This window comes from Ranitomeya variabilis, chromosome 2, assembly GCF_051348905.1.
Source record: "Ranitomeya variabilis isolate aRanVar5 chromosome 2, aRanVar5.hap1, whole genome shotgun sequence".
NCBI lineage: Eukaryota > Metazoa > Chordata > Amphibia > Anura > Dendrobatidae > Ranitomeya > Ranitomeya variabilis.
This window is the reverse complement of record NC_135233.1, coordinates 235,881,975-235,903,536: the sequence shown is the minus strand read 5'-3', so window position 1 is coordinate 235,903,536 and position 21,562 is coordinate 235,881,975. Positions and strand designations below refer to the sequence as shown.

The 21,562-nt window shown below is 44.1% G+C and overlaps 1 protein-coding gene across 2 annotated transcripts in view; it reads right to left on the bottom strand.

The window, feature by feature from the left end:
* LOC143809291 (caM kinase-like vesicle-associated protein) overlaps nucleotides 1-21,562 on the bottom strand; it is a 177,871-nt gene that overhangs the window by 22,826 nt on the left and 133,483 nt on the right. For both annotated transcript variants that reach the window (XM_077292393.1, XM_077292394.1), the window contains exons 2-3: nucleotides 17,678-17,777; nucleotides 17,449-17,580 (exon numbers count right to left, since the gene is read on the bottom strand). In XM_077292393.1, coding sequence (XP_077148508.1) covers nucleotides 17,449-17,580; nucleotides 17,678-17,772 — 227 coding nt within the window. In that variant the 5' untranslated portion in view covers nucleotides 17,773-17,777. The remainder of the gene's footprint in view (nucleotides 1-17,448; nucleotides 17,581-17,677; nucleotides 17,778-21,562) is intronic.

Genomic DNA, 21,562 nt, shown 5'->3' with positions numbered 1-21,562 from the left:
GTCACAGTGCCCAGAATAGCCGGCACATCGCTCTCTGGGTAGGAGAGGCTTCAGTGCTTAAAATGAAAAATTGTATTAACCCCCTTCCCCAAATTTTGGTATACTAACTCATTTTTTTCCAAATTGACAGGACGGGAACTACACATTTGTGTCTTTATCTGAACCGGCCTCAACCACATTTAATTGTCTTAAATAATCCAATTATTGGTTGTTGGGTTTCTTACCCTTTAGGGTATATAAAAAAAGGGGCTCAAATTAGCAATTGCCTTAAAAGTCCAGAACACTCTGGAGGACTTGCTGAATAACGGTATTGTCCAATAGGTCTTACTGCTTTAAATTATGCCTTTACGCTGGACACAGTGATGTCATCTGTCCCAGCAAAGTGGAGGCCATGGCTGTCATAGGCTGCCCCTGGATATGAAAATACAGTTTTTGGAATCCTACAGAAGCCATATTCTCCTGGAGTTAGAGGGATTCTCGGGATAAGATAAGAGGACTTGACCTAAATGGCACATGACAGTTGTGGGGTTCTGAAACCAAATCCTTAAATTCCTTAAATGCTTATATATTAGAAAGGAATCTTATTAAAATGCGGTTATAGTCTCTGACATTACTCCCTCTTTCCACAATCTGCTATGACTGTAAATAACCCTATCCTATTTAGATGCCAGAATCTTCTTTTCCTCCACATGTAATTAACGTCTCCTTGTACTTTTCAGGGTGCTTGGAGAGAATAAGTCATGTGCCAGTCTTTTGTATTGACCACACATGTACACTAACGAGCTAAAGGGTAACAATGTTTTGATCTTTTGAATTTCAGGCTTCATATCTCACCATCCACTACAGCTTTGATCATGACACTGCCATCATTTTATAGACAATCATCTTGGCTATGTCATACATAAATTTGCCTTGAAACTATTTAGCATATGATTAGTTACGCAGATTCTTGTCATGTCACTGCATTGTTACTGTTTTGCTTCTGGTGGTGGAATTATATTACAACCTGTTCTCACATTCCCTTATAGCTCAGTTTGTTACTAGGTTGATTCCCAAGTGAAAGGTCACTGGTTCAAAACGAAGAGCATACATGAAGATTTCCCAAGAAAAGCGAAACAGCATGATCTATAGCGGTCTCGGCCAAGAAAATTGCCAAACTGCATCATGTGAGTGCCATGACAGTGAGAAGAATATGAAGAAAGAAAAATGAAGTCCGTCCATCCATTCAAATGCCAAGAGGTGGACGTCCAGGCAAAATATTGGAGTCATCAAGTTGGGTCATCACAAGGTCTATATCGGTCCTGGCGTGACAAACATGGCAGTGGAGGTGGCTCATAAAGTTCATAATAGTGAAATCACAGATGTCCATGCAAGCACCGTTTCACGCACGTTACACAAGTCTGTAATGGTGGGCCGAAAAAGGTGAAGAAGCCTCGACTTCAATATCAACAAAAGAACTGTCAGCCTAAAGGCCCCGTCTCACATAGCGAGATCGCTAGCGAGATCGCTGCTGAGTCACAAGTTTTGTGACGCAACAGCGACCTCAGTAGCGATCTCGCTATGTGTGACACGTACCAGCGATCAGGCCCCTGCTGCGAGATCGCTGGTCGTGTCAGAATGGCCTGGACCTTTTTTTGGTCGTTGAGGTCCCGCTGACATCGCTGAATCGGTGTGTGTGACACCGATCCAGCGATGTCTTCACTGGTAACCAGGGTAAACATCGGGTTACTAAGCGCAGGGCCGCGCTTAGTAACCCGATGTTTACCCTGGTTACCAGCGTAAATGTAAAAAAAAACAAACACTACATACTCACCATCTGTTGCCCGTCAGGTCCCTTGGCGTCTGCTTCCTGCTCTGACTGAGCCGCCGTAAAGTGAGAGCACAGCAGTGACGTCACCGCTGCGCTCTGCTCTCAGCTCTCACTGTACGGCGGCTCAGTCAGAGCAGGAAGCAGACGCCAAGGGACCTGACGGGCAACAGATGGTGAGTATGTAGTGTTTTTTTTTTTTTACATTTACGCTGGTAACCAGGGTAAACATCGGGTTACTAAGCGCGGCCCTGCGCTCAGTAACCCGATGTTTACCCTGGTTACCCGGGTGCTGCAGGGGGACTTCGGCATCGTTGAAGACAGTTTCAACGATGCCGAAGTCGTTCCCCTGATCGTTGGTCGCTGGAGAGAGCTGTCTGTGTGACAGCTCCCCAGCGACCACACAGCGACGCTGCAGCGATCAGCATCGTTGTCTGTATCGCTGCAGCGTCGCTGTGTGAGACGGGGCCTTTAGTTTGCAAAAAAAAGTACAAAAAATGTGGACAGTAGAAGACTGGAAATGGGTGATTTGGAGCAATGAGACGAAAGTCAACAGACTAGGCTTTGATGGGAGCAAATGAGCTAGAAGAAACAAGGGAAAAAGGGATCAAGAAATTGACCGACAAGTTCGGTGGAAGAAGACTGATGATATGGGGTTGTTTCACAGCCAAAGGCGTTGGACACTAGACCAGTATCGATGGTGGTCTCAGTGCTGAGCTAAATGTGAGTATCCTACAAGACGAGTTACTTCGTACATTCGAGTACTATGGCTTGGAAATGTCAACATAGTGTTACAGCAGGACAACAACCTGAAGCATATGTCGAGATTGACGAAAAAATAGCTCAGTGACAATGAAGTAGAGGTGATGGAATAGCCCCCACAGTCCCCGGACCTCAACCCAATCGAATAATGTCATAATACAGTGTGATCACAGGATTTACATTTTTTTTATACACCCTAGGATCTCATTTGCTTTTGCAACTGCCTCTTGACATTGAGTGCTGCTGCTTAGATAACTTGCGACCAGAATACCAAGGTTCTTCTCCTGTACTTTAGTCTCTGGTATATTTCCATTTAATGTATATGTAGCAATAGGATTACTGTGGCCCAGTGCATAACTACATTTATCAATATTGAATTTCATCTGCCATGTGTTTGCCCATGCAGACGTCTTATCCAGATAGTTCTGTAATATTATACAGTCTAGCTCGGTTTTTATTATCCTGCAAAGTTTTGTGAGATATGCAAAGACAGACACTTTATTCTCTATCCCATCCACAAGGTAATTAATAAAAAGATTAAAAAGAATTTGACCTTACGCTGATCCTTGTACTCCCCACTGCTTATTATTCCTTGTGGTCCCCACTGACGCCAGTACTGATCATTGTGATCCCCACTGCTCCCAGTACTGATCCTTGTAATCTCCACTGCTGCCAGTACTGATCCTTGTAGTCCCCACTGGTGCCAGTACTGATCCATGTGGTTTCCACTGCTGCCAGTACTGAGTTTTGTGATGCCCCCTGCTCCCAGTACAGATCCTTGTGGTCTCCACTGCTCCCAGTACTGGTCCTTGTGGTCCCCATTGATCCCAGTACTGATCCTTGTGGTCCCCACTGTTCCCAGTACTGAGGCTTCTGATGGCCCCTACTCCCAGTACAGATCCTTGTGGTCCCCACTGCTCCCAGTACTGAGTCTGGTGGCCCCCACTGGTCCCAGTACTGGTCCTTGTGGTCCGCACTGCTCCCAGTACTGATCCTTGTCCCCACTAGTCCCAGTACCGAGTCTTGTGATGCCCCCTGCTCCCAGTACAGATCCTTGTGGTCCCCACTGCTCCCATTACTGAACCTTGTGGTCCCCTCTGCTCTCAGTACTGGTCCTTGTGGTTCCCACTGCTCCCAGTACTGATCCTTGTGATGCCCCGGGCTCCCAGTACAGATCTTTGTGTTCCCCACTTCTGACTTTAGCCCATTTAGAGAATATATAATTTACAATTATTTGGTCTAACATCCAGTACTGCAGTTCCTGTTGCAAGGACACCAATGATTAGAAAGTCAAACTCCAATGAGTATGACTGGATAGGCTTCTTTCACACTTCAGTTGTTTGGCGTCAGTCACTTCCGACATAGTGACGGATTGATGGATCCGTCACAATTGTTGAGAAAACGGTTCCAACGGATCCGTTTTTTTTACGGATCCGTTACTTGGGGGTTGTCTGGGAAAAGTATCTACTTTTTGGAGCATGCGCAATTGAAAAAACGGATTGGGGCGACGGATCCGCCGAAATGACGGTCGCGACGGATCCGTCGCCCATAGGAGGCCATTCTATGGAATGACGGACGCGACGGATCCGCTGCGAACCGTCATTTCGGCGTTGACAAAAAACGTTTCAATGTCCGTCTATATCTAGACAACATCCGCCAAATTTCGACGCATGACGGATGGAACTGACGACCATCCGTCACAATCCGTTGCCAATGCAAGTCTATGGGAAAAGAACGGATCCGCCAAAAAAAAAATGACGGATCCGTTATTTGAGGAAACTGGCGGTTTTAGACTGACGCCAAAAAACTGAAGTGTGAAAGAGGCCTTAACAGATATTTCTTACTCCTGTATTGCTACAAAAATGATGCAAAGTTTCCATTGAGAAGCCCCAGGAAACTGGTTATGGAAGCTAAACTGGGTGTCAATTAATTTTCCCAGAAATAGTTAACCATGAAAGCTTGCTGAAAAACGTTCCAATAGAGATCATGTTTTTATATCTAGGTGCTTGTTTTCTGAACGAAATTACACCTTTTTGTATATATTCAATGTGTCAGTCACAAGAAATCTAGTATAGAAGTCATAAACTAATAAGGGTGAGAGTGCAGTGGGGCGTGGCATTGCATTGGATCTTCTTCCAAGTGCAAAGACATGCCTCCAGTGCAGTGCTAGATTGATTTACATACAACCTCTACAGTAGATTTCTCATGACTGCCACATCGGATCTCTAGAAAAAAAAATATATATTTTTTTTTGGGAGGACAACTGCCCATATGTCCATACCACTACTGCCACATGTGACAATGTGCCGACAAGATCCCTATGTTGTTGAATCTGTTGATTCTTTGTGCTGAACTTATGTTCGCCCTGATGTAAACGCATTTTTAAATTACTTATATTGCATTATTTAAACACCTTTTCATTATTGTGGCCTGTAAATGATATAACCTCTGCGTTCAGTTCTTCCAGTAGCCTGCAAAATGCATCTCAGAGCTTAATAAATCTGTTTACAGTGGCAGAAATAAAATGATTTTTAACGCTTCTAGGATAATTAATCTAAGGTTTCTGGAAAGAGGAGAATTATAGTAAAGCGGCAACTAAACAAAGACAAGATGAAGAATTTGCCCATTTCTTTTTATCTCGATCTTATTCTAACCAATTGCAGCCATTATACGCAACATAGATTGTCACCTAGCTCTCCACTGTAAGGGTGGTGGACTGACTGTCACATTCCTAGCCCTGAAGACACCAATTGCCTTATGTGTATTATGTCCTGCATCTTTATATATATTGTTGTGCAAGGAACCCCAGCACCACAAAAGAAAGTGAAACTGTAGGTCTTGCTGCAGTGATTGTTTATTGTCATCTGGCAATGAGTCAAAAATGACATGGTCCAACGTTTCGACAACAAGCGGTCTTTGTCAAGGACAATTGTTGCAGGTGCAGGTAGGCAGAAAGCTAGTAGAGACATAATGTGAATCGTAAGATCTCCTATACCCTGCTTATACCTTGCTTGCTGAAACTTCCTGATTGCCGGCATCTCCTCCTCACAGGTCCTTGACATGAAAGAGATTTACTTTATTGCTCTACTAGATTTCTGCCTACTTGCACCCGCAACAGATGTCCTAGACAAAGACCGCTTCCTGTCTAAATGTTGGACTGTATGTGATTTTTACTCTTTGCCGGATCAAAATAAACTATCACTGCAGCAAGACCTACATTTTCTTTTGTGGTGCTTAGGTTCCTTCTTCAACAAGTCTGGACCGCGAGTTCCTTCCTTAAGCACACATTTTTTTGATAGGACAGTGTGCAGGTCTTTCTCCTTCTAATTTGTATATATTGTGTCATGTGAATTGTCTTGTAATGTAATATGGTTATGCATAGTGTATAACATAATGTAGGGAAATATATTTTAGGGCTTAGGACATAACATAGGCAGTATAAGGTAGTTGAGTGTAGTTAGTTAATGACATTTAGAGTAAGATATGATTAATGTTTGGGACTAGCCCAAAGTGAGAGGTGTTTAGTGTTAGGCCAAGCCCATAGTGGGAGGGGTTTAGTGTTGTGTGAACTACCAGGGAAAATGACTTAAGTGACAAGGGAGTAACAAGATCCTGAAGTGACTGACGAGACAGAGTGGCTTTCCAGAAAAAGGGTCCTTGGTTAGGACGACGCATCACGAGAAACCCTGAGTTTGCGAAATGCCATAGGTAACGGACCTAAACAGGAATGAGTTTGTGGGACTAGTGGGGTACCAGTGTGGTATGTGGTAGATCCAGGTCGCTAGTAGAGGAACAAATAGGACGTGGAGCTGCTGGGCAGGTAGAGAGACTTACTGATCAGTACTGTGGCAAAAAGCTAGGCTGTGACAAAGTAGGGTGAAACAGTGTGCTTCACCGGCCTTGGAGTAGACAGAGGAAGGAAACTGTATGAATGAAAATGCTTTATACTGTGAAGGAAACTTCCTTAAGACTTTGTACCCGCTACCCCTTATACATAACCCTTACCAAGTTACTGTTCAGTGAAGACTGTGTTATAGAACGGGAGACTCCTTTGTTGAACTGTGGCCTTCACAGCACCAACACCCAGCCAGGACCCACACTTTCATGTAGAGCGCCGGGGATTAAAAGGAGGAGATGAGTGCATCGTCCACCACTATTGCTACACTTGGCTTAGTCAACAAAATCAAGTTTTGCATCTGTGAGGACCGTGCAGTAAGAAGACTTGGGTGGCGGGGAAGATGGCGACCGTTGAACTGTCTAGGATGGCGGTTAGTGGCGCAAAATGATGAGATGAATCCGCTCTTCATGGGCGAGCCAGGGGAAAAAGGCGCAAAGCGGAGGCCAACCCTGTCATCAGGCACGCCTGCAGAGCGAAATACCACAACCAAAAGTGCCCACCTACACCAATGAGTGAACATCGCCGCAGAATGAAGTGGAAGGAGAGGATCTGCCCAGTAAAGTGTGGACCAAGAAGAGAAGAGTGAGAATCCAATGGCTCGCCAACGACCTGAGGGGTCTAAGCTGGTCACTAGATGAGGGAAGGTGGCACAGTGCTGACGGGTCCCCTGGCCGATCGTTACCGAGACCTGGCCTCCCGGGGTCATGGGTTAATTCAGGAATTTGGAACTAACCATTATATCTATGTGGAGAGAAGAATGAGCAAGAGCTGTGTGACCTCATGGCAGGTGCACAGGTCTTGGTTCTGAAAATGGATGGTCACCGTGAATGGTATGTGGTCTGTGTGATTTGAGACTTTGTGGGACTGTGGTGGAGAGCGGAAAGTGATTGGAGGGGAGGCCTCTGAGGTTGGCCACTCTGGAGCCCCAACCACAGAATACCGGGAGATTCCCTAACAGGCTCATGGGTCGGTGGTTATCCAGGTCATGGCTGGGGCATTCGTGAATGTTCATACATCGGAAACCTCAGCTCACTCATGACAGGTGTTTGGAGGAACGGGGTCACCTGCAGATCCTTCAAGAGAAGAAGAGGAAGGGATCTTCCCGAAGTAAATGGAGTCAGATGCTGTTGCACATTTGTTCTGGACTCCTTGCTGTTGGCCGCGGTCGGCCAAAGATTTAGTTGCTTCCCATGTTTATTATTCCCCTCCCCCTTATTTGGGAATCATAGGGCCGCAAGAGTGTTCTACACCCTTTGCTGTGGACTCTGCCCCAAGAAGGACTGTGTCCTGGTCACGAGGACCAATGTTTGAGGGAAGGACGAATGGACGACCCAAAGGCCAAACCAGGTGTCACGGGGTTACTGCGACAGAGAGGAGCCAGAAGACTGCAGCGTGTGAATGCTCCTACTCCTGAGATGAGAAGAAGCACTTCTCCTTTTTAATGGCATTTATTTCTTTTGTCAGAACACTGGTTAATCGGTCATGTTGGAAACTCTCAGCACCCAGCTGAGCTCAGTTAGCCACTGCCATCCCCTTTATAATCTGGGTCCTGATTTATACCCATGTCAGAGATAGCATTTGCTGCATGGCTTAGGAGGAGAGGTGTTCATATGAGGAGTTTTAGAGGAGTTATCTGTGATAATTCGTTTGTAAGTGTGGTAATTCCCTTCCCTCTTCTAACTTAGTTTTTTTCCTCATCCTCCACTCTCCGGTGCATTCTTCTGTTATATGTGAGTTAATATTTGTATGTCTGGTATTTTCAGTTACCTTCTTGTTTGTGTAGCCTTGTTTGTCGGGTTGGTGCACTGTGGTGCACAGCAGCGCCCCTCTTCCCTGGGTGGGGGAAGAGAACAGAAGAGGGCTAACTCAGGAGATAAAGCATGGGTGGCAGCCCCAGCATCTTAACGTTCAAAAGTATCCCGGGGAATAGGGCAAGCAAGGGCGACCCCTAGTTGTAGGGACAGGCAAGGAGCCCAGATCACCTGACAGCTAAGTCGTGACACTGGGTTGAAATCATGGTGCAGATGGCTTGCGGGTCTTGGCGGAACAGGGCCAATGTTGACCTGGGAGGACTGTTGCTGGGTTGGAATTACTGTGGCCCTGGACTTTTGGGAAGGTCGTTGTGTTTGCCTGTGGGCCCTTTAAAGAACTTGAACTCTTGGTTCCGGGGTCCCAACCCACCAAGGAGAAGAATCTCGGTTTCCCCAGAAAGAGACTGATTGAGTTTTAAGTACATTGGTGTCTTCCAAGTACCCGAATGATTGAGGACAACCATTGTAAAAGAGGGGAGGAATGTAAGCATGGTGGACTGGACTGTCGTGTTCCTACCCCTGAAGACACCAATCGCGTTATGTGTATTATGTCCTGTGCCTTTGTATATATTGTTTCATGTGAATGTATTGAGATATGCTTATTGTAGAAGGAAAGTGCCCCAAAATGTACATCTTTATATAGAGATGTGTATAGTTGTGTATATATCTATATATCATCCCCCCACAGGTGTTCTCAGAGGCCCTCTCCTCCAGCTTGCTGTAAAACAAAGCTACCATGTGCTGGCAAAACAGGTTTCATTCAGGATTGAGGGGATGTAGCTTAGTGGACAATATAATGTGACATTATCCCCACACACCTGACACTGGACACACCTCTTTTTAGCTGGACATAAATAGACAAGACATGTGCTTGGCTCTCTCTTGATTCCTGGACAACATGAGGACTACATGGCTGAGTATAACTGTAACCTGTTGCTTACTAGGCCTTAGTGATAGTGAGGCATAGGTAGGAGGGCTGATACTGCATGTGTGATTTGGGTAATTCGGGCAGTTATTGTGGGTTTTGACTGTGTGATATTGTTGTGATATTACTGTATTAGAGTTGTAGCATCCATATATGTGTGTGTGTGATATATATATATATATATATCTTTACTAGCCGAAGAGCCCGGCGTTGCCTGGGCATAGTAAATATCTGTGGTTAGTTATAGCACCTCACTTCTCTTATTTTCCCATCACGCCTCTCATTTTCCCCATCACATCTTTCATTTTCCCCCTCACATCTCTCATTTTCTCCCTCACACCTCTCATTTTCCCCCTCACTCCTCTCATTCCCCCTAACACTTGTCATTTCGACCTCACATCTGTCATTTTCCGATCACTCCACTATTTTCCCTCACTCCTCTCATTTTGCACTCACACCTTTTCATTTTCACCTCACACCTCTCATTTTCACCTCAGTATATACATGTTTGTCATCTCCCTTATATATAGTATACACCTGTATGTCATCTCCTGTACATAGTATGTACCTGTATGTCATCTCCCCTGTATATAGTATATACCTGCTGTGTGTCATCTCCCCTGTATATAGTATATACCTGTATGTCATCTCCTATATATAGTATATACCTGTATGTCATCTCCTCCTGTATATAGTATATACCTGTGTGTCATCTCACCTATATATAGTATATATCTGTGTGTCATCTCCTCCTGTATATAGTATATACCTGTATGTCATTTCCTCCTATACATAGCATATACCTGTATGTCATCTCCTCCTTTATATACTATATACCTGTAGGTAATCTGCTCCTGTATATAGTATATACCTGTGTGTCATCTCCTCCTGTATGTAGTATGTACCTGTATGTCATCTCCTCCTCTATATAGTATATACCTGTCTGTCATCTCCCCTGTAAATAGTATATATCTGTGTGTCATCTCCTCCTGTATATAGTATATATCTGTATGTCATCTCCTCCTGTATTAGACCTCGTTCACACGTTATTTGGTCAGTATTTTTACCTCAGTATTTGTAAGCTAAATTGGCAGCCTGATAAATCCCCAGCCAACAGTAAGTCCACCCCCTGGCAGTATATATTAGCTCACACATACACATAATAGACTGGTCATGTGACTGACAGCTGCCGGATTCCTATATGGTACATTTGTTGCTCTTGTAGTTTGTCTGCTTATTAATCAGATTTTTATTTTTGAAGGATAATACCAGACTTGTGTGTGTTTTAGGGCGAGTTTCGTGTGTCAAGTTGTGTGTGTTGAGTTGCGTGTGGCGACATGCATGTAGCGACTTTTGTGAGATGAGTTTTGTGTGGCGACATGCCTGTAGCAACTTTTTGTGTGTCGAGTTGCATGTGACAGGTTAGTGTAGCAAGTTGTGTGCAGCAAGTTTTGCGCATGGCGAGTTTTGCGCGTGGCGAGTTTTATGTGTGGTGCCTTTTGAGTATGTGCAAGTTTTGTGTGAGGCAACTTTAGCATGTGTTGCAACTTTTGTGCATGTGGCAATTTTTCCGCGTGTGCAAGTTTTGCGTGTGGCGAGTTTTCCATGAGGTGAGTTTTGCACATGTGGAGAGTTTTGCTCGTGGCGAGTTTTGAGTGGCGACTTTTGTGCTTCGACTTTTATGTGGCGAGGTTGGTGTATGTGTGGTGAAATGTGCGCTGAGGGTGGTATATGTGTTCGAGCACGTGGTAGTGTGTGGCGCATTTTGTGTGTGTTCATATCCCCGTGGTGGTGTGGTGATTATCCCATGTCGGGGCCCCACCTTAGCAACTGTACAGTATATACTCTTTGGCGCCATCACTCTCATTCTTTAAGTCCCCCTTGTTCACATCTGGCAGCTGTTAATTTGCCTCCAACATTTTTCCTTTCATTTTTTCCCCATTATGTAGATAGGGGCAAAATTGTTTGGTGAATTGGAAAGCGCGGGGTTAAAATTTCACCTCACAACATAGCTTTGACGCTCTCGGGGTCCAGACGTGTGACTGCAAAATTTTGTGCCTGTAGCTGCGACGCCTCCAACACTTTTCCTTTCACTTTTTCCCCATTATGTAGATAGGGGGAAAATTGTTTGGTGAACTGGAAAGCGCGGGGTTAAAATTTCACCTCACAACATAGCCTATGACGCTCTCGGGGTCCAGACGTGTGACTGTGCAAAATTTTGTGGCTGTAGCTGGGACGGTTCAGATGCCAATCCCGGACATACACACATACACACATACACACATTCAGCTTTATATATTAGATAGTCGTTTGCTTGGGCATAAATATATATGTATGTAGTAGACTGTAGACTTGTGTGTGTAATGAATATGCTTTATTGATACACTATTTTGTCTCAGTTACTGTAGTATATAATATAAGGAAAAGATAAAGTTGAGGCATATTAAGTTGATATTAATTATTAACCCCTTACTGACCTCGGACGGGATAGTACGTCCGAGGTCAGCTCCCCTGCTTTGATGCAGGGCTCCGCGGTGAGCCCGCATCAAAGCCGAGACATGTCAGCTGTTTTGAACAGCTGACATGTGCCCGCAATAGCGGCGGGTGAAATCGCGATTCACCCGCCGCTATTAACTAGTTAAATGCCACTGTCAAACGCAGACAGCGGCATTTAACTACCGCATCCGGACTGGCTGCCGGATATGAGCGCATCGCCGACCCCCGTCACATGATCGGAGGTCGGCGATGCTTCTCCATTGTAACCATAGAGGTCCTTGAGACCTCTATGGTTACTGATCCCCGGCAAATGTGAGGGCCACCCTGTGGTCGGCGCTCACAGCACACCCAATTTTCTACTACATAGCAGCGAACAGCAGATCGCTGCTATGTAGCAGAGGCGATCGTGCTGTGCCTGCTTCTAGCCTCCCATGGAGGCTATTGAAGCATGGCAAAAGTAAAAAAAAAAAGTTAAAAAAATGTGAAAAAAATAAAAAAAATATAAAAGTTTAAATCACCCCCCTTTCGCCCCAATCAAAATAAATCAATAAAAAAAAAAAATCAAACCTACACATATTTGGTATCGCCACGTTCAGAATCGCCCGATCTATCAACAAAAAAAAGCATTAACCTGATCGCTAAACGGCGTAACGAGAAAAAAAATCGAAACGCCAGAATTACGTTTTTTTGGTCGCCGCGACATTGCATTACAATGCAATAACGGGCGATCAAAAGAACGTATCTGCACCGAAGTGGAATCATTAAAAACGCCAGCTCGGCACGCAAAAAATAAGCCCTCAACTGACCCCAGATCATGAAAAATGGAGACGCTACGAGTATCGGAATATGGCGCAATTTTTTTATTTATTTTTTTTAGCAAAGTTTGGAATTTTTTTTCACCACTTAGGTAAAAAATAACCTAGTCATGTTAGGTGTCTATGAACTCGTAGTAACCTGGAGAATCATAATGGCAGGTCAGTTTTAGCAATTAGTGAACCTAGCAAAAAAGCCAAGCAAAAAACAAGCGTGGGATTGCACTTTTTTTGCAATTTCACCGCACTTGGAATTTTTTCCCCGTTTTCTAGTACACGACATGGTAAAACCAATGATGTCGTTCAAAAATACAACTCGTCCCGCAAAAAATAAGCCCTCACATGGCCAAATTGACGGAAAATTAAAAAAGTTATGGCTCTGGGAAGGAGGGGAGTGAAAAACGAACACGGAAAAATGAAAAATCCCAAGGTCATGAAGGGGTTAAGGCCATGTTCACACGCTGCGGTTTTTACCGCGGAACCGCCGCGATTTTGATGCTGCGGGTCCGCAGCAGTTTCCATAGCGTTTACATTAACATGTAAACCCTATGGAAACCGCAAACCGCAGTGCACATGCTGCGGGAAAAACCGCGCAGAAACGCAGCAGTTTACAACCCGCAGCATGTCACTTCTTTGTGCAGAATCGCTGCGATTCTGCACCCATAGGAATGCATTGAACCGCTTACTTCCCGCATGGGGCTGTGCCCACGTTGCGGGAAGTAAGCGGATAATGTGCGGGTGGTACCCGGGGTGGAGGAGAGGAGACTCTCCTCCAGGCCCTGGGAACCATAAAATAGTGTAAAAAAAAGAATTAAAATAAAAAATGAAGCTATACTCACCTCTCAGCGCTGCCCGCGGCCGTCCGGTCTCAGTTGCTGTGCCGAACAGGACCTGTGGTGACGTCGCGGTCACATGACCGTGATGACGCCGCGGTCACATGACCGTGACGTCACGAAGGTCCTTGTCGGCACAGCCGCTTGCAGCGCCGGGGAGATCGCGACGTCAGAGGGTGAGTATAGCCAATTTTTATTATTTTTTACATTACTATTGATGCTGCATATTGCTGCATATGCAGCATCAATAGTACAGCAGTAATCCCGCAGCGGAAACCGCGGAACAAACCGCGATAAATCTGCAGGGATAACCACAGCGGTTTTGCCCTGCAGATTTTCAATTCCGCTGCGGGATTAACCCGCAGAGGAACCCGCAGCGTGTGAACATGGCCTAATAGTCAAGTTCAGCGTTAATAGTTAAAATAAAACCTCAATAGAGGTGCAGGGAGAGTTCCTCCTTTGATAACTGTAAGTTTAGTATTTTTAGTTGAAAAACTCGTCCTTTAACAGATATGCATAGTATATAAAAGAGGTAATGTAGGGACGTATAGTTTAGGGCTTAGGACATAAGATAGATAGTATAAAGTAGTTGAGTGTAGTTATGTAATGACAATAGGGTAAGATGGGGTTATTTTTGGGTCTAGCCCATAGTGGAAATGGTTTAGTGTTATGGCCAGTGACTGCTTCCTGTAGTTAGCTGGATAGTGTCAAGTTCAACTAGTAGTAGGAAGGGTCTGTGAGCAGTGCTGCCGTTTTGTGTGAACTACCGAGGAAAAGAGACTTAAGGGACAAGGGAGTAGTGATATCCTTAAGTAACGGATGAGAGACAGTGTGGCCTTCCAGAAAAGGGGTCCTTGGATAGGACGACGTGTCAAGAGAAACAATGAGCTTGTGAATCACCAAAGGTAACAGACCTAAATAAGACTGAGTGTGGAACTAGTGGGGGTCCAGAATGGTAGATCTAGGTTGCCAGTAGTGGAAGAAATAGGATGCGGAACGGCTGAGCGAGCGAGTTGCTAATCAGGACTGTGGCGACAAGCTAGGCTGTAATGAAGTAGGGCAAAACAGTGTGCTACACCAGCCCTGGAGTAGACTACAAAGGAAGGATACTGTGTAAATGAAAATGCTTTATAATGTGAAGGAAACTTCCATAACTTTTTGATAGTTAGGGTGATCAATGAGTGGAACAGGCTGCCACGAGAGGTGGTGAGTTCTCCTTCAATGGAAGTCTTTAAACAGAGGCTGGACAGATATCTGTCTGGGATGATTTAGTGAATCCTGCTTTGAGCAGGGGATTGGATCAGATGACCCGGGAGGTCCCTTCCAACTCTACCATTCTATGATTCTAAGACTTTTTACCCTCTACTCCTTGTACATAACCCTTACCAAGTTACTATTCAGTAATGACTGTGTTATAGAACGGGAGTCTCCTTTATTGAACTGCAGAACCTAGGGTCCTGGCCAGCTAAACCATCGGCTACAGGCGGCCTGCACGGGCACAAGGCCCTCACAACACCAACACTCAGCCAGGACCCACATTTTCATGTAGCATGCTGGGGTGTAAAAAGAGGAGACCAGTGCCTCGCCCGCGGCTACCGCCCAGCACCCCACTACACCGCCAGCATATGACACTGGAGTTATATGTTTCTCTGCCCTTCCCAGGTTAGTGTCAGGCTTCACTGTGATTCAGGAATTCTATTAGAAAGAGGAGGCTCGGGATGAAAACAGATCTCACTACAGGGAGGTGCGCGAAGACAGATAGAAAAATTAATTTTTGGAAACTTTCTCTAGCTACATTAGTTTTGAAAGTGGAGTTAATTCCCTTTTAGATGCCGGAAAAAAATAATTGTGGGACATTTAGAAATACAAAATACACTGATGCATTAAGTGAAAACACAAAGCAGCAAGTAGTAGATGTAAGGAGGAAACGTTTGTGGGCAGGCAAATGGCCAAGATTACTTCCCCCGAATAGAAAACAGACGACGGGAGCCAGAATAGAGTAAAATATTAATGGGTTTTCTAGCTGCTCTGGGTTTGATTGATTACCCTGTTTTGGAGTAATACTTATAAATATATACCAGTCCTCAGAGAAATTGACTGTAAATTTACTAAAGGCAAAAAAAAATGGGAAAAGTCCTCAGGCGCTCAATTACCAGAAATCCGAATAGAAAACCCAACCTCTAACACAACCATTAAATGTACAGACCTTAGTAAGCGCTTGCAGATGGCATCGTGGTGGGATAAATAGTTGGACAATAATTTGGTCTTCTTCTCTGTTCACACCCAAAGTGAAAAAAAACAATTTTTTTTTGTTGTGTTGCCAAACAGACAACAGATATCGCCACTCTCACTGGCAAACATGTAACAGCTTTAACTGTGTAACGTATTCCTAAACTCCCATAATGCACTTCTCTCTGGAATTATGAATGCAGATTTGAGTGTGAATAGAGGTGAAAACAATGAATTAAATAAAAAATAAAAAAACTAATGAAGTATATTTAATCATGGAATGTAAAAATGGAAACTTTGGGGAACTTTTGTGCCAATGCTTAAATTGTTTCTGGAGCAAGTTGGCTGCTATTTCCATTTATAATAAAAGCCACAACACCATGACGGATCAGTAGCATGACGGGCACCAGAAGCGCCCATGGACCCCATAGACTCATGTTGGAGTCTGTCAGGTTCCTCTGAGGTGTCTGGGCTTCCATCCACAAAAGTAGTGCTGCATGATGCCAAAAAAACAACGGAAACTGCAACAAAGCCTCCAATGTAACCTGGTGTAAATCACAGACAGAAAAACCTGCCTGGTCTTAAAGAGATTGATGCCAGGACGGCCTGGTGCAGTCCACATGACTTCTTCTTCCTTCCTGAAAGAGGCATTTAAAAAAGAAAACAATAATCTCAATAAACCTGCTCTCTGGGAGAAGATGGCGCGACGTTATTAAAGCTGGAAGGCTTATGAGATTCATAGCCACCAACTCAGGGGACTCCAGTGACTCATTATGATGCAGCCCAGCTTCTTATTGACTGTAATCCAATCAAGTCCTTATATATTGACTTGAGAAAAATCGAAGATGGTGTTTTTGTTTTTTTTTCTTCTCTCAGCTTACAGTTTATCCTACAGTTACAACCATGAAGGCGGAATTTGCTTTGTGTTTGGAGTGTATGCCTTGGGAATCCAGATAGGCCAAAATGGGTCCTTATAGCCTCAGTCTGGCTGTTTTTCGTCAATATGACTTCTTTCCAGTTTTAGTAATATTGTTGTTTGTTACATTATTCTATTCAAAGCCATCCCATAAAAAAAAGCGTAGACCATGTTATACTTTTTACAACATTTCATCCTATGAAGAACGTGTGATGACCTATGGCTATAACTGTGGCACACATCGGCTGCACCCCTCAATGTATACCTCCATGATTGGACACTTGTCAATATGTTCATTGGTACCCCAAGAGAGTAAGTGGTTTTCCACCATTTGCAAGCCCTTCATTTGTTAGAAGGATCTCCTGAATATACGCTAATCGCAGGGTGTTCTTCTGCCGGGACCCCATCAATCACCTCTAATCTGCAAGTAAACCTGTCAACAAATGTTCAGTTTTCCATCAGTGCTGCCCCAGGAGAAACTAAGCATTATACGGTAACCATTAAAATCAATATGCTCTATGTTTAATGTACAGATGTGTTGGGTCCTCCAGAGACGCAGACGCTCTTTGTAGCCTCCTCATAAAAATGGTTTGCTAAACAACTTATTATGCCTAAATCACTTATGGGTTAATAGGTATTGATTGGCCTAAATGTCAGGGGCATAGCTTGGGAGAGAGCAACAAGGTCCTTGTCTTGGCCAAGGACTTTGGAGTTTAGCTGACCAGTTGGCTGAACTGTTGACCATGTCTCCCAACTTCCCCCATACAGAGAAACAGGAGGACAGTAGGGAGGCCCCCTTGCATTATCTGGGGCACCAGATCGGTTCTGGTGAGGCTGGAAGAGTATTTCAGACATCCCCAGACTCAAACAGACTTTGGAGCTTAGCTGGAGGCACTAATCATAGCTGTGCCTTCAAAGCATATGAATAGCACATAAACACTACATAGCTGTTTACTTACATTTTCAGGATCATGATCTCATTCTTTGCTGCTCTCCTGACTTTTCGGCCATCTTTTTTCAGAAACTTTTTACAGACAAAGACACGGTCAGTCTGCATCTCTCGGGCGAGGCATATTTCACAAAACTCCTTCCTATTAAGCACAGGTAAGGTATAGTCAGTACACATACGATGCTACACCTGCCCCTCTAACAGGGGGCAAGAAAGTTGCCAAAAGCGTTAATACTCACGCACAGAGGAGCTGGCCAATCTCATACTTGTCTGTGATATCCGAGAAACAGTTATATGTTTTCTCATTGCGGACACTGATACATCCAAAAGGCATGGCCACTAGAAGAGACAGGACACGAAAGGGGAGACACGAAAATGATATCTACATTTCCTGGATAGCTACTAATATTCATGTTCAAGATGGCCCATGACCTGTTGTATTAGTTTAAAGGGGTTGTCTCATCTTCTGAAATGGGTAAAATTGCAAAGTGCTTATGAAACAGGCAACTTTGCAATTTGTGTCTTATTAAAAAATTCTGCCCCTTTTCTAGAATGGAGAGAGTTTTAGTTATATAGTTTACATCTCATTGCCTAGGTTAGTACCGGAGAAGTGTGACGGCACAGGTGCAGGACAGATTCAGCGATCCGGTCAGCTTCTGAGCATGCTTTATAGTAAAAAGTTTGCAAGTGCTTTGCTTGTTGCCTAGGAGACTGATCACCGCTGATAAGACTGCTGAGGTGGCCGATGTACGCAAGTAGGGCAGCACTTGCAAGCACTGCTCTGAAGGTGGCCGGATCGCTGGATTTAGCCTGCATCAGTGCTCCTCCGATGATGCAGAGGCAAAGCTAACTCTGTTAGCAGCATGAGAGAGTTCAAGGTATGGACCAGTGGCTCAGCCATGCCGCTGGCCTGAACTGTCAATCATCAGGAGCGCACTACCCCCAGTAAACAGGAAGCTGGGGGGCAAAGGAGTGATGACATTCTGCAAACACAGGAAACAACTCCTTAAAGGGCATTTATCCACAAAGCAGACTCTTTTATTAAATTAGGACTTTTTGAGGATGCACCGAGAGTTAAAGAGCTAGTGAAAATGTTCAGACTTCATCATTCTCATAACGCCATCATAAGTTATAGTGAGACTTATTTATAGCTGATGTAAAATAGAGAGCGGAGTGACATCCTAGCAATTTATTATCTGAATTTCTGTCTGATCAGTCAGGGAAGGGGCAGATATGAACCCAATCCTTATCAAAGTCTTCGCACTGATAAAATGCCAATTTCTACCGACTGCTGCCCATTAAAATCCTGCCCGCAGATATATCTTCCTAGTTTAAAAAGTTGCCATTAAAAATGTATACGTAATATCAAAAAGACAGATAACTGTGATCATAATGAATCCTGAATAATGGAATCCTACAACATGTTCTGTTATTCTAGCCTAATCACATCAAAGTTCTACCTGAATTTCATATACACTCTTCTTAAAGGGACATCCTCCTAGAAACATTCAATGGCATATTACAGGGGATGTATAGGTTTACATTCTATAGGTTGACAATTTAAATATTTCTCATTTGCATAATTTAATATCTATGTCTAATATTCTGCACTTATTAATTCCATAATATAGCTTTATAGGATTTGGAGCTTAGTTTTTTTTTAAACAGCTCACATACTCACTTTACACAACCATAAAGTTAGGTTATACAATTGTGGATGCCTGCAGCAAACAATAAGAGGAGCTCAATGCATAAAAATTTATACAGCCACCATTAGAGAGAGCACACTACATACAGATTTATACTGCAATCACTAGGGGGAGCTCACTACATACAGATTTATATACAGTTGCCACAGGGGGGAGCTCACTACACAAAGGTTTATACAACCACCACTAGGGGAGCTCACTACTTACAGATTTATATACAGTCACCACTAGAGGGACCTCACTACATACAGATTTATATACAGTCACCATAGGGGGGAGCTCACTACATAAAGGTTTATACAACCAGCACTAGGGGAGCTCACTACATACAGATTTATATACAGTGACCACTAGAGGGAGCTCACTACGTACAGATTTATACAGCTACCACTTGGAGGAACTCACTACATACAGATTTATATAGCCACCACTAGGGGGAGCTCACTACATACAGTGTTATACAGCCATCACTAGAGGAAGCTTACTGCATACAGATTTATACAGCCACCACTAGGGGAGCTCACTACATAGTTTTATACAGCCACCACTAGAGGAAGCTCACTACATACAGATTTATACAGCCACCACTAAAAGGAACTCACTCTATACAGTTTCATACAGCCACCACTAGGAGGAGCTCACTTCATACAGTTTTATATAGCCACCACTAGGAAGAGCACACTACATACAGGTTTATATAGCCACCACTAGAAGGAGCTCACAACAGACAGATTTATTTACAGCCACCACTTGGGGGAGCTCTCCACATACAGATTTATACAGCCACCACTAGGGAGAGCTCACTAAATACTGATTTATATAGCCACCAATAGAAGGAGCTCACTACATACAGTTTTATACAGCCACTACTAGAGGGAGCTCACTACATATAGAGTTATACAGCCATCACTAGGGGCGCTCACTGTATACAGTGTTGTGAATTTGGATTCTGGGCTCCCCCGGTGGCCGCTTGTGGAATTGGACTTGTCATCCTCTTTCCTGTTTCACCTGGTTCCATCAGTAGTGGGTGTCGCTATTTAAGCTCATTTCTCTGGTGGTTTCTTGCCGGTCAACAATGTTATCTGATGCCTCTCAGTGCTTGTTCCTGCTTCTAGACTACTACTAGATAAGTTGGACTTTTGTCCTTGTTTTGTTTTGCCTATTTGTTCCAGTTCACAGCTGAAGTTTTGTTACTGTGTCTGGAAAGCTCTCGTTGATCAGGGATTGCTACTCTGGCGTTATGAGTTAATGCCAGAGTTTAAGGTAATCTCTGGATGGTGTTTTGTTAGTGTTTTTCTGCTGACCATGAAAGTATACTATCTGTCTTCTGCTATCTAGTAAGCGGACCTCAAATTTGCTAAGACTATTTTCCTGCTGCGTTTGTTGTTTCATCTGAACTCACCGTCATTATATGTGGGGGGCTACTGTCTTCTTTGGAATATTTCTCTAGAGGTGAGCCAGGTCTTATATTTCCCTCTGCTAGCTATTTAGGTCTTAGGCCAGAGCTGGGCATCTAGCGATAAATAGGAAATGCTACCTGGCTATTTCTAGTTGCGCGGCAGGCTTAGTTCATGGTCAGTATAGTTCCATCTTCCGAGAGCTTGTCCCTCTATAGGCTTGCTATGATCTCTGCCTGCAGAGATCATGACAGTTTGACCGGCCGATAAAGTGTTAAAGACCCAGGTTTAGAAAGGAGAGTTATAAGAAGTCTGCTGGAATTTTTTTTTTTTTTTTTTTTTTTTCCTCCAGTCTGCCTTGCTGCAGTCTTTTTTCTCTCTCTCCTCCTAATCTCTGTATGCTCTGTGTGCACCTGACTATAATGGATCTCCAGAGTGTAACTGCGGGTTTGAATAATCTCATCACGAAAGTACAAAATTTACAAGATTTTGTGGTACATGCTCCGGTATCTGAGCCGAGAATTCCTTTGCCGGAGTTCTTCACAGGGAATAGAGCTAGCTTCCAGAATTTCCGAAATAATTGTAAGCTTTATTTGTCCCTGAAGTCTCGTTCAGCTGGAGACCCTGCTCAGCAGGTTAGGATTGTGATTTCCTTGCTCAGGGGTGACCCTCAAGATTGGGCCTTCTCATTGCCAGCAGGGGATCCTGCGTTACGCGATGTGGATGCGTTTTTTCTGGCCTTGGGCTTGCTTTATGAGGAACCTCATTTGGAACTTCAGGCAGAAAAAACTTTGATGGCACTATCTCAGGGGCAAGACGAAGCTGAAGTTTTCTGCCAAAAATTCCGTAAATGGTCTGTGCTTACTCAGTGGAATGAGTGCGCCTTGGCGGCAACTTTCAGAGAAGGTCTCTCTGATGCCGTTAAGGATGTTATGGTGGGGTTCCCTTTGCCTGCAGGTCTGAATGAGTCCATGACAATGGCTATTCAGATTGATAGGCGTCTGCGGGAGCGCAAACC